The 17056-nt window shown below is 35.1% G+C and overlaps 1 protein-coding gene across 1 annotated transcript in view; it reads left to right on the forward strand.

Annotated features, from left to right (window-relative positions):
* uvssa (UV-stimulated scaffold protein A) overlaps nt 1-17056 on the forward strand; it is a 30016-nt gene that overhangs the window by 2444 nt on the left and 10516 nt on the right. Inside the window, exons 5-9 of the mRNA XM_042769704.1 lie at nt 1347-1673; nt 1761-1870; nt 3621-3749; nt 12505-12610; nt 16658-16859. Of these exons, the coding sequence (XP_042625638.1) occupies nt 1347-1673; nt 1761-1870; nt 3621-3749; nt 12505-12610; nt 16658-16859 (874 nt within the window). The remainder of the gene's footprint in view (nt 1-1346; nt 1674-1760; nt 1871-3620; nt 3750-12504; nt 12611-16657; nt 16860-17056) is intronic.

Genomic DNA, 17056 nt, shown 5'->3' on the forward strand with positions numbered 1-17056 from the left:
TAAAAGTATCAGTATTATCAGTATTATCTACGCTAAATTAGTTATTTGATTATCCCTTGATATATTTACACACACATTTTTATTTTATATAAATGTAATTTTTAAAACGTTAAGGGCTAGCAATATGGCAAACAGGCCAATAATGCCACAGCACTCTTTACAATGCAAAGTAACATAACAATCATGGAGCCAAATGAGTGCAAGTGCACTATTGGCTTGTTTCCCGAAATTCTTTTACTGAATAATAAACAATAATTCCTTAAAGTGGAACTATTAATCTACAATAAAGGACTCAATATCTGACAATATCATCATAACATTGACACAACTGCATTGCCATGTTTATATTTCCACACATTCTTGAGAGCACATCTTCTGATTTCAGTGAGTAAACATTATCCATCCAATCTCAGTTTTTATATCTGAAGTCAGCCTACAGTATACAGCAGAATTTCTACACAGTATTTAGATCTTGGAATAACTGCTTATTGAAAGTGGGAGTGAGCTATGTTCCTCTTTAATTATAGTTCCCTATACTTCTTCTAAATTCTAGTATCGAACATCAGATCAGCTGACGTACAAGGCACCTACACATATTATAAACACCAATGTGTTCATTCCGGAAACACATCATCTGCAATTTTCATATTATAGTATGTGTTATACCACTTTTTGGAATTTAACCACTTTCAGCTAATAATCCTAGATATAATGGAGTATACAGTAGATATCTGTCTCAGCGATATCTGTATAGCCTGTGCAAACCGTCAGTAATCACTACTGACATCCACAGTAATCAGTACTTCACAAACATTATGTCCTGAAAACTTATCTTGTCTGACTGATACCTTCAAGAAATCATCTTTTAGTCATTGACGCCCTGTTTCCATACGCAGTTTGGCTACACCTACTGATTTGCAATCCCATCAGCAATCCAGCCATTTGTGTGTAGAAATCACTGGGTGCAACTAATTATAAATTGCTGTCATTAAAATGCACAAATAGAAGATACTTACACAATGTTCATGTAAAGCATACTTAAATGTGAAATTCCTTTATTGCTGTAAGGGTAAGTTTACAATAAAGTATTTTCAGTTTTTTACATCATGTTTAAGAATTCACAGCTTCACCAAGAACCAGCAAAAAAAAAAAAAAAACTGTAAATATCTAGAAAACACAAATAGCATTTAGCAATCTTGTTTAAAAAAAGAGTGACACATTCTTGTTCAAGTCTTATTGTTTAAAAATGTCATTAAGTGCCATTAAACCATAGTTAAATATAAGACAAAAAGTGTGTGCATCCATTTTTGTCCACGTTTAAATGCTTGTTTTGATCTCTTTCATAGAAACAACGACTGAGATTGAGGAAACCTTGACTGAGATGAACAACTGCATAAAACTGCTTGCATCCGATGACTTAAACCTGTTTAATGAGGAAGCAGCAATTTCCAAAACCTCTGTGGAAGCTGAGGACGTATCTGACCAACCCTGCTGCAGTAAAGACCTGAGCAATGAGCAGAACGGAAAGATGACAGAGAAGAAAAATGATGAAGGGCAAACAGACAAATATAGTAACGAGAGTGACACAGAGGAAGTTCCTGATGAGGACGCATTTCTCCGCAGCACTGGTTTAATGTCTTATAGATACCAGCTGGAGCTCAATGTGTCCACAGGTGTATCTAACTGATCGGGTTCACATCCATTTTCATCAATTTTTTTTTTTTTTTTTTGGTGAATAACCATTTAAATTATGTCTGCAGATTTAAAATTGAGGGAGACGGAAGAGAATGAGGCATTAGTAAACACTGTGAGGGATCTCCATAGACTCATCACAACCAGACACCTGCCTCTGGTGCAGTCCTGGATCCAGGTAAACCCTTTGACCTCTGAAAGGAATCATTCATTCCCAAATGAGAAACCTGTCATTAGTTATTCGAAAGGAGATGTTTAGCAGAATGTCCAAGCTGTTCTTTTTCACTAAACTTTTTCTATTCTTTTTTTTTTTTCATTTAATAACATTTAATAAAAAAAAAAATTGCCAAGTTAAAGGGATAGTTCACCTAAAACTGAAAATTACCCCATGATTTACTCACCCTCAAGCCCTTTCAAGTTCAAGCTGTGCTTTATTGTCATTCCACAACATGTGTGGACATTCAGTGGAATGAAATGTCATGCCTCACAGGACAACGGTGCTACATAAATACAGACATACAACAATGAAATAAAACAGTATAAGCCTATACACAACTAACCTACTGACAGATTTTGACTTTAAATATACTATATATATATAAATGTTTACCTATACATAAACTAAAAAAATACAAACTATACAAATGCTTCACATAATACTGTACATGTGCAAAGAGAAACATTGTAAGTCAAGCAGCTTGCTAGGGAACAGTTCAAGATGATTTGTAGTACATGAGCATGTAAACAAACACATATTACGGAGTCTTTTGTGGGATTATGTACACACAGCAGTGTGTGTGAAAAGTGTATAGTGCGCATAGAGGAGAGTGTGTTACTACAGGTGGTTTGTATAGGCCCACTCACCTGTGTGTAGCACACTTTGGATTGCACAAAAAAAAGAGAAAGTTTCAGACAGTTTTTCTGTGATGTGGTAAGGTTGGGGGATGGAGGAGGTGAGATGGTTCATGGTTCATGTGTAAGAAAAATGTCCAGGATGGAGGGGAGAGGGGCACCGATGATCTTTGCAGCTGTGTTCACTGTCCGCTGGAGGGTCTTGCGGTCTGCTGCACTTCAGTTCCCGTACCAGACAGTGATGCAGCTGGTCAGCACGCTCTCTATGGTGCTCCTGTAGAATGTGGTGAAGATGGGTGGAGGGAGACTTGCTCTTTTCAGCCGGTCAGAGAAAGTGTCGGCGTTGTTGTGCCTTCTTGGAGAGTGGCATGTTGTTGGTGGTCCAGGTGAGACCCTTTTGTGATGTGCACCCCCAGGAATTTAGTGCTGCTGACTCTCTCCACAGTCGAGCTGTTGATGGTCAGTGGGGGGCGGTCTGCGGAGTTTCTCCTGAAGTCCACAGGTTGTTATTGCCACACCATTTAGCCAGCTTTGTCACTTCCTCTCTGTAGTGCGTTTCCTCGCTGTTGCTGATGAGACCTACCATCGTGTCATCAGCGAACTTGAGTGAATGGTTGTAGAGAATTTGAAGCAAAATAAACTGAATCATAAAAAGTACTCCACGTGGCTCCGGGGGTTAATAAAGTCCTTCTGAAGTGAATCCATGCATTTGTGTAAGAAAAATATCCATATTTAAAACTTTATAAACTGTAATCGCTATCTTCCGCTAACTGTCATACTCATGTTCACGAAAGAGAGATGCTCCAGCAGATGATGTAGGATATAGGCATAGTGTAAGCTCCCATGAGAATATGCTAGTCTATGAGGGTGAGTAAATCATGAGGTAATTTTCATGTTTGGGTGAACTATCCCTTTAAGAAAGAGATGTTAAAATTATATCTAATTCCACTATTACAGAGTATGGAAAAGGGGAATGTGGGTTCAAATTGTGGCATATTGCACACTTGGATTTGTCTTTGATGCATCTGAATGTTGTTTATTTGAAAAAAGTTAATTTGCGATTTTTAATGTGTCAGGTTTTTACAAAGGTGGGTGTTGAGGAAGAACTGATGAGAAGAGCCACTGAGTTAAAGAAATCACTGGAGTACGCATTAAGAAAACACAACTTTCTTCAAATAGACTACAAAAACAGAGAAAGAAGAGTGGTGAGTTTGTTTTTTTAAACAGATATAGGCCTACACTTTTTTTGCTCTGGTTTTGAGGGTTAAGTGCATTAAACAGCAATAAGAGTACTACACTCTTGCATCCTATTGTTTTTATGTTATTTGGATGCTTCCTATATTTAAAGCATCTGTTATGTGGTGAAATAAACAATGTGCCTTGAGTTGAATGACAGCTGTTTTTATTTTTGACGTGCTGCACAGCTGTTCCACACGGTTTATTGTTCATCCATTTTAAAAGGATTTTACAATGGCAAATATCATGTGTGAATTTGTTTTGTGAATTCCATTTATTATATTTAAATTTTCACAGTTACATCAAAGCCAGAGCATAATGTTTCTGGTCCTTTTAAATTATCTTTTGCATTTAACAATATGTTTAAATAACGCTAATTATTATAAATATATAATATTAATAATTATAATATATGTATATATCAATGAACTCCCATTGATTGAACACATGGCTATTCGTATGTTTCACCATTGTTGAAATCATCCAGCTTACAACTGATTTCTCTGCATTGAGTCAGTTTTCTAAGATATAGTATACTGTATGCATACTTGTAGTAGGGTAGTGATCACAGTAATTGAGCAGTGCAAAATGCAAATTACAGTATATCTGGAATAACTTCAGTAATGCATTATCCCCAGAGGAGGGCGCTCTTTCCTCACACATTAGATACAGGAATTTTGTCAAATAGTGCACTGGAAAATGTTTGCTTGTCAAAAGATGTCAACGAGTAACACAAGACTAGGGTATTGAGAATATTTGTGTAGTGTGCACATTTTTAGATTACACTGTCTCTTATATGGTCACACTCTAAAGATGCACATTTTTGCATCTATACTGGGAGATATGCTATGGGGAGGCACGCTCATGTGCTAATGGAGATTTGCTCACTCTAGGGTGGAATGGGACACAGCTAGCAGTTAGGAGACACATCATTATGACACATGTTATCCATTTTTAACTGGGTGAAAAGAACAGACAGGGTAGAGAGAAAGGAGGGGTGTGACATTGACAAAGCACTTGACTGCACGCAGAGAGGTTTATCACTCTCAGTGACGATTTTCAATACAAAAAGTCAGTGCTTTGTGATAAAGCAACAACTAAAAGGCCTTTATCATAATTAGTTTTTCCTTTTCCCCCTAAAAGCATTCCATTACTTTATTCCCTGTGTCATTGCTATGACATGGGTGGAATTGCTTTCAGCTTAAACTCCTACTGATTGAGGAACAGAAAAAGGTGTAAAATTACTACTATTTATAATTTTTCTGTGTGCCTTTATCATATGATAATGAGTTTTAGATTTTAAAAAATGAAGATTTAAAAACTGAATGCAAAACCCCAATAGCTTGGAAACGCAAATATCGTATAAGGAAAAATAAATTACTAAAGTATACCTAGATACCAAAATATCAGTTATTTGTATAAATAGCACACCATATTTTATGTAAGATTCCACTTGAATTTGTGGCTTTGGTCTGAGGTTTCTTATACACAAAATATGTAACAGAACGACATTTATAGTGCCAGGAGAGAATATACATTATTTACTATGATAAGGCAACTTAATGGGCTGGCCTGAAGGAGCAATAATTGAGAGCAATCATATCTATTTAGTTTCTTTTTCTTTGTCAAACAAAATATACATATTGTTACCTAAATCTCATATACAGTGGTTTAAAGTAAATAACACTTTGTAATGTATGATTGTTGTTGTGATAAGTAAATTTTAATTTAATTAAAATAAATTTTCAGTGTACATTTACTAAGGGATTTGCTTTTTAAATAATTTGCACTAAGAAATTAATAGTAAATTTTAACAAATAATTTAAAAGAAATGTCAAGTAACACACTAAGTTTGAAATTTTGAAGTAGAAAGACTGAAGTAGTATTTTCTTAGTATCATATTTAAGTAATCTTTGTTTTAATTACAACATTTTTTATATAGTGTACCTATCCAGTTAATAAAGAAATAAACATGAAAGTATCAATAGGGTGAATTCGGATAAATTCAGGTCAGTTGTGAATTTGGGTAAATTGGGACACTTTTGCCATTGAGATGACTGGAAAAGAATGTCCCAGTTATCCTGAAATAACCCTGCGCTGTGTGTATGTATATGTGTGTAAGTGAGCTTTCAAATTGAGATATGACAGGAAACTTCACGCGTCTCTCTCTCTCCAGGCTGCCTAGAATGTGTTATCGTGACAAAGTGCATTTCATTCTGTTCTGCGGTCAGCTAGCCTGCTAGTCCATACACCTGAGTTATTGGTTTGCCGTAATAATTTGCAAGACCTTCCCCGTAAGAGAGGAGATTAGCATATAAATAGCAGATGCACAGAGGACCATCACAGCTGAGTACATTTAATTTTTGGTTTATAAGATTGAATGGGTTTTTAAATGCATGGCCATCAAACTTGGCCAAAGACAAATGAAGTGTAGGGCTCAGTTGTCCGAGGCTACCTCCTCAGCTCATTTTTTAAAAGGATAACAGACCTGCTTAAGGAGTGTGCCTGGCCGACGCTTCCCTGGGCACAAAGTAATTGAGATTGCTTACAGAGTTAATTAGACCGTACAAAATATATTGGAGGGCGTGAGGAGCACTGCTGGAATGTGTTTTTCCCCATAAGTGGGGGACATTTAACCGGAAACTCATTATCTTATCCTCTCAGGGTAGAGGCCAGGGGCCACTGCATGATCAATAGAGTTCACTGCGAATGTCTGCCAGTAGTCCACTCATGGGAGCACATCGTCTAAATATTCAACGTCATTCTCATATATCCACGTCTGCTGATGAGACAAATCAAGGACGTTAGAGGCCGTTGTTTTAGTATTACTGAGCTACTGTTACAGTTTGTATTAACATTTTAAATTAGCTTTTGTTTTTTATATTTTCCATTTTAATTTTATACACCGATTTAGTCATTTTGCAGACCTGCCAACCTGTATGCATTTTGCGTAGCGGCTACGCATTTTGACCTCAAAGTACTCTGGTACGATTTGTCACTCTAAACTACGCAAAAATCTAGTGACGCCTCTGTCCACGCGCTGCAGTCAAAACAAGCAACAGAAAAAGATGAAGAGTTCAACCAATCAGAGGTTTTTTTTGTTGTTGTTTGATTTGCTTTTAAACCATTTCTGCGTTTTATTTCTCTCCTAGTAGCCCATAGTTTATAGATTCAGTTCAAAGCGGCTCGCGTTCGCCCCGTTAGATGCTCTGACAGAAAGGCTGCGTGTGAGGCTGACAGAGACGCGCTGTATTTGAGATGTGCTGTTTTCCTTAATGCATAACTTACATTTCACAGGTATATTCTCCATCTGAAAATGTTAAAAATACATGGAAATATTTCTATTTTCCTGTCAGAAGTGCATGAGCTTCTGCTTTAGCGATTCTCCGCTTATCTCCACAGACTTCATTTAGAACTAGCTCGCCGAGCTGACAGAGCTCAATGAAATAGAAGCGCAATAACTGACTTAAATATAAATTTTCTGAAATATTTGTAGTTGGACAATAAATATGGCATATGTAGAATTTTAAACCTACAAGTATGTGTATTTGTATGATGGCACTAACTGTAAAGTGTAGTGGGGTAATCAAAATAGCCTTTTTACTCAATTAGTCTGTGCTTTTTAATATTTTAATTTTTAGTTTAGTAACTTTAACTTCTGCTTTAAAAATATTTTTTTGTTTTTAGATTGCAATGTTACAATGTTACAATATAATGTGATTTTAACCCTTTTTTTGCACATAATATATGCCTACATGCTTACATTCACTTTATTTGTTTAATCCAAATCCAAATACTGAGATATATAGGCTACCGTATACAGCAAATCAGCCAAAAAATACAGAGATATGAATTTTTGCGTTTATTTTATTTTTAAGTAACTTAAAAATAAAACTTTAAACTTTAACTTTTTACAGTATTCAATTTAGTTTTTGTTAACTGTAATAACCCTGGTTAGAGGGACATTTAGATTTCTAATAACTCTATAAAATTTTATATGGTTGATTATACATTTTTAGGCCTATTATAAACATTATTAAAAACATAGTATAAAATACAGTAGCACAAATTGAAGCATTTTTTATTAGATTATAATTACTAATACTCATTTATTAAAATATTCAGTTATTCAATGATGTTTAAGAGATTATTTTATTATTCTAATTTAATAAATTGCAATTAATTGCAGTATAAATTTAAATGTTTATACTAAATTATGTAACTTAGAATTTAATCTAATGTAAATATGCATTTAACATAAATATATAACTTATTAAAATGATTATTACCTAATAATTAATAATTTGACTCTTTTCAAATTATAGCTCAAGGTTTCAGTCATTAAGCCGATATTGTATTATGAACTATAAAAGAATCAGGTTCTCTACATAATTTGTATTATTTTCTGGAAACATTCCTGGGCTACTTTACATTGTCAGGAGTTTTGTTTTCTTTGAGACACCTGGAGGTGGGCTTAACATGTCAGCAACACCTGCGTCAGCAAAAAGCCTTCCTATGGAGACTAATTCTCAGTATCCACACACTCCAGTCGAAGAATTATAATACTGTCTTTACAAGTTGACAGTGCTGATTTTATCACAACAGAATTAAAGTGATTTAAACGTAACAGTTTTTGGTTTGCAATGTCTATTTGCACTTTAATCTATCAAGGTACTTACTGCATTTGATTAAATAAAGACAAGATGAATAAACAATCTGTTCTGCAGCTGGTGGCAACAAGGCATAAAAAAGTCTAGGTGAGATTGAAATGAGGTTTAAGTTTGTAATTAGTTGCCGATTGCAGAATGACTACTCAATGTTTCAATTTAAATAGAATGTTCCCTCCCTTTTTTAAAGTGGTGATGGATTTTTCTGTTCCTCTGTTTCCCAAGTGGACTTTGTCGGCTATTAGTGTTGTTTACATGTGTTAAATACTATAAAAATGTGTAAGTAACTAATTAAACTCAAGTATAGACCAGGAGCGAGGCAAGAAATGTTTAAGTGGGTGGGCAAACTTTAACTGCGTGTCAAATTGGCAACAGAAAATACAGCACAAAGGTTTAAAACAGAAAACAACAAAACTACCCATATACAACTCTGAAAAAACAAACAAAATGCCTATTTTCTGTCTAGTATAATGACAGTATAAACATTATTTGAATTATTGTTTGGAAAAATGTCTATAGTTGCCTATAACACATTACAATAAGCTTTTATTTGTAACATTAACATATACCAACAATATAGTTCTACACAATACTGCTAATGCATTGATTAACATTAATGTTAGTTTAACATTTGCTAATACATAATTCAAATTTAAAGTTGTATCTGTTAACATTAGTACCTGACCTAACACAAAATAACAATGAACAGTTGTATTTTTATTAACTAACGTTAAGAAAGATTAATAAATATTGTAACTAAATGTACTGCTCATTGTTTATACAAGTAAATGTTTAAATAATTTTAACTAAAGTAAGTTTATTGTAAAATATTACCTCAGTTTGAGACAACAGGGATTTGGGTTAAACACATCTCATAATCAAGTGTATCTGTCAGTTTGGGTTCAAAGGAGAGTAAACATTGAGGACCGTGCAAATACACAGTTGTTGTGGAGAACAGTGTCTAGCACAATATTTATGTGTTTCTCTCTGCAAAAGACCTATGTATTAAGCTGATCAAACACTGTACCTATGCTAATATGATGTTTCAGACACGCTTAGCTCCAAATTTTCTGATCTATAAACCCATCACCCGCAGGTGGTTAGGTTTCATTTGTAGACGGCCCGGATTCATTGCTAAGACTTAATTTCCAATATATACTTTTTTAAAAATTGACTGATTGATATTTGTTTCAGCATTTTCAAATTCAAAAATGCACTCCACAAATGCACGCATCTTACGATTATGTCCTTACGTCATAAACATAACATTGTGGGTGGAACTAACAGAAATAAATGAATTATCATTTTGACAAGCGTATGGTATGAACCAATAGGAAGAGGGAAAATTAAGAAACTGACTGCAATTGACCTTGAAAGCTTGCATTTACATTTAAAAAAAAAAAAATATATATAAGTATATAATAAATTATATTTATCGTTTCATAAATTTCATGTTTGGTAAATTACCAACTTAATTTGGTCGAGCCACAGTAGCTATTCAAAGTAGCTTTGCCACTGATACAGACAGTGGGTGAACTATGCAGTTTGTGTGTAGTAAAAAATCTGTGAACATACTGATCAACTTTAATCTGAAATGAAAAACAATCTTATACACTACTAGTGTTTTCAGGATATTAATAAAAAAAAGAATAGTGGTTTGGACAGTGAAAAGTAGATGTTACAAACTAGGTGTCTGGACTAGGAGTGTTGGACTAGGAAGACGTACAGCAAGTTACCACATTTTAATAAAGTATTAAGGTAAATAGGATCACTTTGATGTCATGTTGACATTAAAATATCAGTTTTTATGGTATTATAATTTTTAGGTGGAGGCTACAGGGGTTGAGTGTGAAGTGAAGGGATTATGTTTTTTCATAACCACAAAAAACACAGATATTTCTGTGTTCACCATAGAGGGCTTATTTCTGAACCAATGCCACCAGTGTTCATAATTGAGACCTCATGCAAAGACAGTTTATGCCTCAGTCTGGAATTGTCAACACAGTCTGCCTGCAATAATGAAAAAGAAAAAAAAAATGAACGAAAGCAAAGCAAGCTACAATCTTTAGTACTTTATATTAAGGTAATCATGGAGACAATTAGACAGAAAAAATGGAAAAGGCATGCTAGAGCTGTACACTTAACAATGCCCTCAAAAAGGAAGGGCACACAGATTATATATACCATTTAATACCAATGACCCCCATATTTAAAAACTGGCATTCTGTTATGCATTGTAGCGCACGGGCCGCTTAAGCACCTTTTGAGTAAATTAAAAGGCATAAATTCTGTTTAGCACTAATGCAGACGTCGTCTCCCCAGGCCTGCGAGTCTGAACACCCTCGGCTTTAAGGAGTGGGGCCCAGGAGGAGGGGAATAAAATAGCCTTGAGTTGCTTTTCACCTTTCATAAATTCCAGGCTGGGGATTTCTGTACCCAAAAAAAAAAAAAAAATCATTTGCAGCCCGGTGGTTCATTGCTATTCTGTTTAGATTGATGGTGGTCATTTACCCGGCAGTGGAAGTTAAGTGCTGCTGTCACTCCTGAAGAGCATAATTGGGAGGTTCCACAGGTCAGTGGCAGTGACAGTTTTCTCTTTTGATTAGTGTTAGAGTGATAACAAAACTTACAGCGCAAGTGATGGATGAGCAGGTGCAGATGGCAGCAGTAGATGCTTGGAGGGAGAGCAGAATAAAGCTCACCTGCCTCCTGAATCCATGAGCCAGTCACCATCTTCTTCAGCACTTAAAGACATTTACAATGTGATTATGCTTTTTAATTAGTTGTTGCTGAGCCATCATTTTTTACCATTTAACATACTTGGCATTAGTAACTATTAAACTTTGGCACTTAACTGCTCTGCATTATGGTACGGACATTGATGATACTTCAGACCTATTGTTGATCGATTGTGGGATTTTTGATACAAATACCAGTATCTAGAGAGTGTTGGGGCTGATGGTTGATGCAATACTGACATAAACATGTTACTTACAATTTAATTATATCCAATAATTAAATGTGTATGCACACTATTGCTTATTACACAAGGTAAATGTTCATTATCCTCCACCACATTTTCTTATTAATTATATAAATATATATAAAGTGGTGGTTGATACTTTCTCCAAACCTTGAGATTTATGAAAGCTTTTTAGCTTACCTTGACCATAGATACACTTAAGATCAGAGTAACCATAAATTTTCTTCTAGTCAAAGGTTTTTAAAGCCTGGATCTGGTTTGAATCACCTTTAAGGGTTTATCTAGTGCCTCGTGTTGAGTTGATCTCCTTACAGTGATTGCTTGATGTGAACACAGAACTTCAGAGTAAAAATCGTATCACCTTGTTCGTCCTGCTCTTTTGTAGAACATCCTGCACAAAGATGTAATCGGTAACAACTCAACCTCACCATATCTAGCCAAGACTAAAACACCCAATATTAAGTACGCGTCCATCAGCAGCTTTAGTTTGTTTTGGGTTGTCAGTAGTCTCATGTAGCCCTACTTTCTGAAACATTGCAGATAATTATTATTGTCTGAAATTATAATTGTCTCCTTTGCGTGCTGGCAAATGCTGGAAAAAGTCTGTTTAACAAAACAGCTGTTATTTCATGCAGTCACAGTTTGCTTGGACAATGTTCAGATAGACTACCACTAGAAAAAAATTGGATGTGGTCAACTGGAAATTCTATTAAGGCTTTGAATTAAAATGTTAAAATGTCCCACGTTACTGCAGAGTTTGCCGTTCATAGTGCTGTAAATCTCTGGAATATCCTGAGGCCACAGTGAATATCCCATCTGAGTGTTAATCAGCCAGGAGAGTATTGCAGACATCCATTGTAAACTGTCAGCAAACAAGCATTGTTTTGAGAATGACAAAAAATTGTTAATGTTTTGCAACAGTAGCTTTTATAGCATTTTCAAAGTAAAATGCAAATGTTTGAGTAAACCAAGAAAAATAGGCTAATTGTTACTTAATTCCCTCACATGTTACCATCTCTATCAGGTGTTAGTTATTATCATGGCTTTAAAGTGACTCTCTTTTTCCCGAGCTAGATGAGAGCTCCTGAGGATGGAGAAGATGACGACGATGATTTTGTAGACGTGCCAGAAAAAGAGGGCTATGAACCTCATATTCCTGAACATCTGCGCGCAGAGTATGGTGAGTTTGTTCAGGTGCAGATGTGAAGCCTAATGCAATAAGACAAACCTGTTCATCAGTAAAGGGACTAGCTCTCTCTATAGGATCTTGCATAATCCAAATAATCTCTCATAGGATATCGCCACACACTTATAGTGGCTGCTTCAAAGTAGATATGAGCTGAAAAGTCCTCTGGGGATTACTGTTTGTTTGTAGTTTTGGGCTTAAAGCAGCAGGATATTTAAATGTGGAATTAAGAGCACAGTGGTGAGATTAGTTAGAAACGGTTAGCTGTCGAAAAGCTTCAAAGCACAAAGGAAAGTTTGTTTTTAGAGTTAAGATGTAAAGCATGAAGCATCTGTGCTCAAAGCAATGTACAAGTTGTGGTAGTTGTGCTGTTTTTAGCTATGAGTTTTACTTTAAAAATAGGTATGCTGACAGTGAATTTAATTAGGAAAATCACAGATTCATATATTAATAAATATGTTCCATTATTATAAAGGTGAGTCTCATAAACGTTGACAGGTCACAATTTTCTACAAAATTGGGGGTGGGGGGGTTAGCAATGAGCAAAATGTACTGCAAAATATAGTGAGCAAAATAATATCACATTTACTGTAAAAACAGCTGCTCATTTAAAAACTCTGATATCTATTTGAAATGTAATAAATTGCTTTAAGCCTGGTTTAAATCAATTATAACCTTGGGCCACCAATAGAAATCTGTTTTGACAGCTGACTATTTGTACATGCAAAAGATTCTTGTCCATCTATTGACAAAAAGCCACAGGCAAAAGACAGAGGTCAAGCAATAGGTCAGACACAAGCCAAATAACACCGATTATATTTGACCTCAAATCCTGTCCAATTTGAAATTTACTGTCATGAAAATTATCGATTTCAGTGGCTAATGTGATTTATGCAGTTCTTGTAGAAACAGCATTCACTTTGGAAGTAGTTTAGTAATTTCCTGATTTTCCTGGTAATGTATGATGAGCTCAACGCCACACACAAATTATGAGATGCAATATGATTTCACCAGACTCTCCTGTTCGCTTTCTTCATTCATTTCCTTTTAGCATCTCTAAACAGGCACTAACTAAAAAATCATTAGGATATAATTTCTACAGCTTTACAGAGCCAAGCTGCTTTCTGCAGTAAAGTATGTAATGATCAGTGCACTGGCCATGGCAAATTAACAATGCAATGATGTTAATGAGTGCCCATTAGCTTAGAGTGGTAATTTACAATGCTCACCTCACAGGCCTCTGTGCGCTAAACTGTTCACCTAAAGAACCGTGTACTCATCTGAGACTGGATTATCCTGAATTTAATCATATATGATACAAATGGCAATACAAACTAGATTTTTAATATTTTGTTTTACTTTGTTACAGCAATATTTTGAGTTTTTTTATTTACTGCCAAAGTCAAAAGAGCCCATGCCCAAGTCTTTATGATCACTTAGAAAAGTAACAGTTCTCTTTAACAGTGCATACTATGAATTATCCTTCATATCTGTAGCACAACGAATGTAGGATGTGCTGAAGTTTAATACTTATGGTTGTTCTAGTCCTTAAGCCCCAAATATGAGCAATAGTGATATTGATGCTTACCTTAAACGTATAATCTTTTACCAAAGTAAATCAGATGTGAGACTGATTAGAGACATGTGTCATTTCTTTTCAATTGAAATACATGTGAAAAGATGTATAAAGGTTTTTTTATATTTTGGTGGCGGGGGGGTCTACTCTTCATGTGGAGGAATATAGAAAATGGAAATGGCATGAATTGCATTGAGAGTGCAACCATTCGCAGTATAATTTAAATAATCCAAAAACGGGACGCAGAAAAAAAAAATTCTGATTTACTGCCAAGTTAACTCCATCATTTCAAATTTATCAATCAGTGCAATTTAGCATCAGCAGTTTCATTTAATATTACATCAACCTGTCACAGGATTCTAGCTCATCTATGGCTTCCCTTTCTTTTGTCAAAATCACATCGGCTTCCTCATCCGGAGAGAAACACTTTAATTTGAAAAGCATTTTGTCTGTTCCACTCCTCCTTTCTCTCTCTCCATTCCTTTCACTACAGAGCTTTTATCTATCCTTTTATTCCATCGTTCCTGTCAAGACGTTATCTCTCTCAAAATTTACATTTTAATTACAAGGCCTGTTGAACTCAGGAAAATCAATAACGCCACCATTGGCAGCTCAACTCTATGTCTACTGCTGGGCCTCTCTATTTCCTCTTATTGATTTATCTCTTTAGCACCTGCAACTTTATTGCTTCAGACATAGCTACCATTTTGGTCAATTTGAACAGAAAAAGAAAGCTTTTGGTCGTATTTCATGATTTTGCACACCCGAATGCCGCTGTGATGCAGTAAGTCATTGAAAGGGAGTGAACCTGGATTAACTGTATACACCAGATGATTACAATCAGGATGGTAAGAATCTGGCCACATGTTCCTCATCCTGTCTTGAGACCATAATTTTATTTTATTTTTTTATATCACTAACCGATATTTAGGGTTAGTGATATGTGATATGTTAAAGTAATCAGCACAGCCTTGTAAATATTTGTGCTCAAGAAATAAGTGATCAGACTTGAATTTGCAGGAAATTAAACAAAATACCTCAATTATCAAAAATGTATCAAAATACAAATAAAGTATTTTATATTTTTTAAGTACAGGAAATACATGTAAAATTGACCATTCAGTGAGGTATTACTATATTAGACTAGTGTAGCTAGCTAGCTAACTTGCTAATAGTTAGACAAGTTTTCTACCTGGCTTCTGACTAGTTTTTATTTTCTCATTGCTGATGCACATTGCATTGGCTAGTGAAGAATGTCCTAGCTAACTTAATATTTTATAGATAATAAACTGATTTTTGGTCGTTGTTGTATCAAATCAACCAATTCAAATATAAAAATTAAGCAACAAGTAATATCAGTCAAGTAATGAATATAATTTTGTGCAAGAAAATTTAAATATAACTTTAACCTCTTACACTTAGGAGCATATTTTGTTCAACCTACACACATGCAGTGGACAAAATGTAAAATACTGGTGTCATTCTACAGAAATCTCCTCACTGTAACAACACCAGATTGCAATACTTCATAAATAACATTACATATATGTTTAAAATATTAAAAATAACAAAAAATGCACTTTTGTAACAGGTTACTACTGCTGTGTGAACAACTGATGTCTAGAGTTTTTTGATAGTGAGTTGAATATTAACGCTGTTGTTGAACTTAATATGGCTCTTCTAAGGACTTGAGGTGTGTGTAATCAACTCTAGAATCTCAACACCTCGAAACTGAAAAATACTTATTTTGGAATCAAGTCCCAGCCCTACTCCATATTCCCGTACAGAAATGCAGATAATTTGCTCACTGAATGCAAGAATAATGTATTTTCTCTCACATCCGCAGCTCACGTGCATGAAATTTGGGGTCTGATGGGCCTGAACTAGGAAATCTGCAACCAAATAAACAGATTGGTTGGAACAATGTATTTTACTGTTTTTGAAAATATACAAATACCAAACCATAATGTGTTTAATGTACTATTATATTTTGATTTTTTTTTTTCAAAGACTTAAAACAAAAATTGTACTTGAAATAGGCATGTCAGATAAATGTTTCTGAAAATACTGCCAATTATTTTGATTTTGCACTTTTGAAAACCATATTTGTCGATAAGAAATAAGAGCAGACTAGGCTTCTCATATACCCACATGGTTATTTGTCTGTGTATAGTGGTCAGGTGTCTCTTAATCATCAGACTTATGAGGAATTCACCGTACTTGTTTTTAATTTCATCTCGTTCTGGAAGCTAGAAAGCTTAAATGTGAGTCTTAGATCTTTGTGTCACTCCTAAGACCACCTTAAGCCCCTGCTTACTCCTGCTTAGAACCCCCTCAGTCCATTAGACTATAGTACAAGTGGATGTTGTGAGATCCATATTAATAAAGATTGAATGTTGTATTCTGAGTATTTGACTTTACATAACATCATGTTGTTTTTTCCTTGTTCCTCTTGTCTCTCATAGGACTTGATGAAACTCCCTCAACGTCAACCTCTGGGGTCAAAGCAAAGCCATCAAAACCTGTGGTCAAACATCCTGTTCCTCTTGTGTCCTCCAGTCTCTCTCGACTCAAGAGGAAGATGCTTGATGAAGAGCAGGACCCCACCTGTGCTGCTGCAACGCTGCGTGTGCTCAAACAGAGGCTTTATTCTGCTCCTTCCACAAGGTGATCTATACTTCCATGTCCTATTTTATCAGTTAACATGGACTGGTATACCGTAGGGCTGGAAAAAAAAAACTAAGAAATAGAATCCTAGCAGTGAAAAACTGAAATATTTGGAAATGCTTAAATGCTCAAAATGATTGAAATAACAGAATGTTTTCAAATATTTCAAATATAGTAAAATATGAGAAAACAAAGTA

The sequence above is a fragment of the Cyprinus carpio genome, chromosome A14 (assembly GCF_018340385.1).
Source record: "Cyprinus carpio isolate SPL01 chromosome A14, ASM1834038v1, whole genome shotgun sequence".
Classification (NCBI taxonomy): domain Eukaryota; kingdom Metazoa; phylum Chordata; class Actinopteri; order Cypriniformes; family Cyprinidae; genus Cyprinus; species Cyprinus carpio.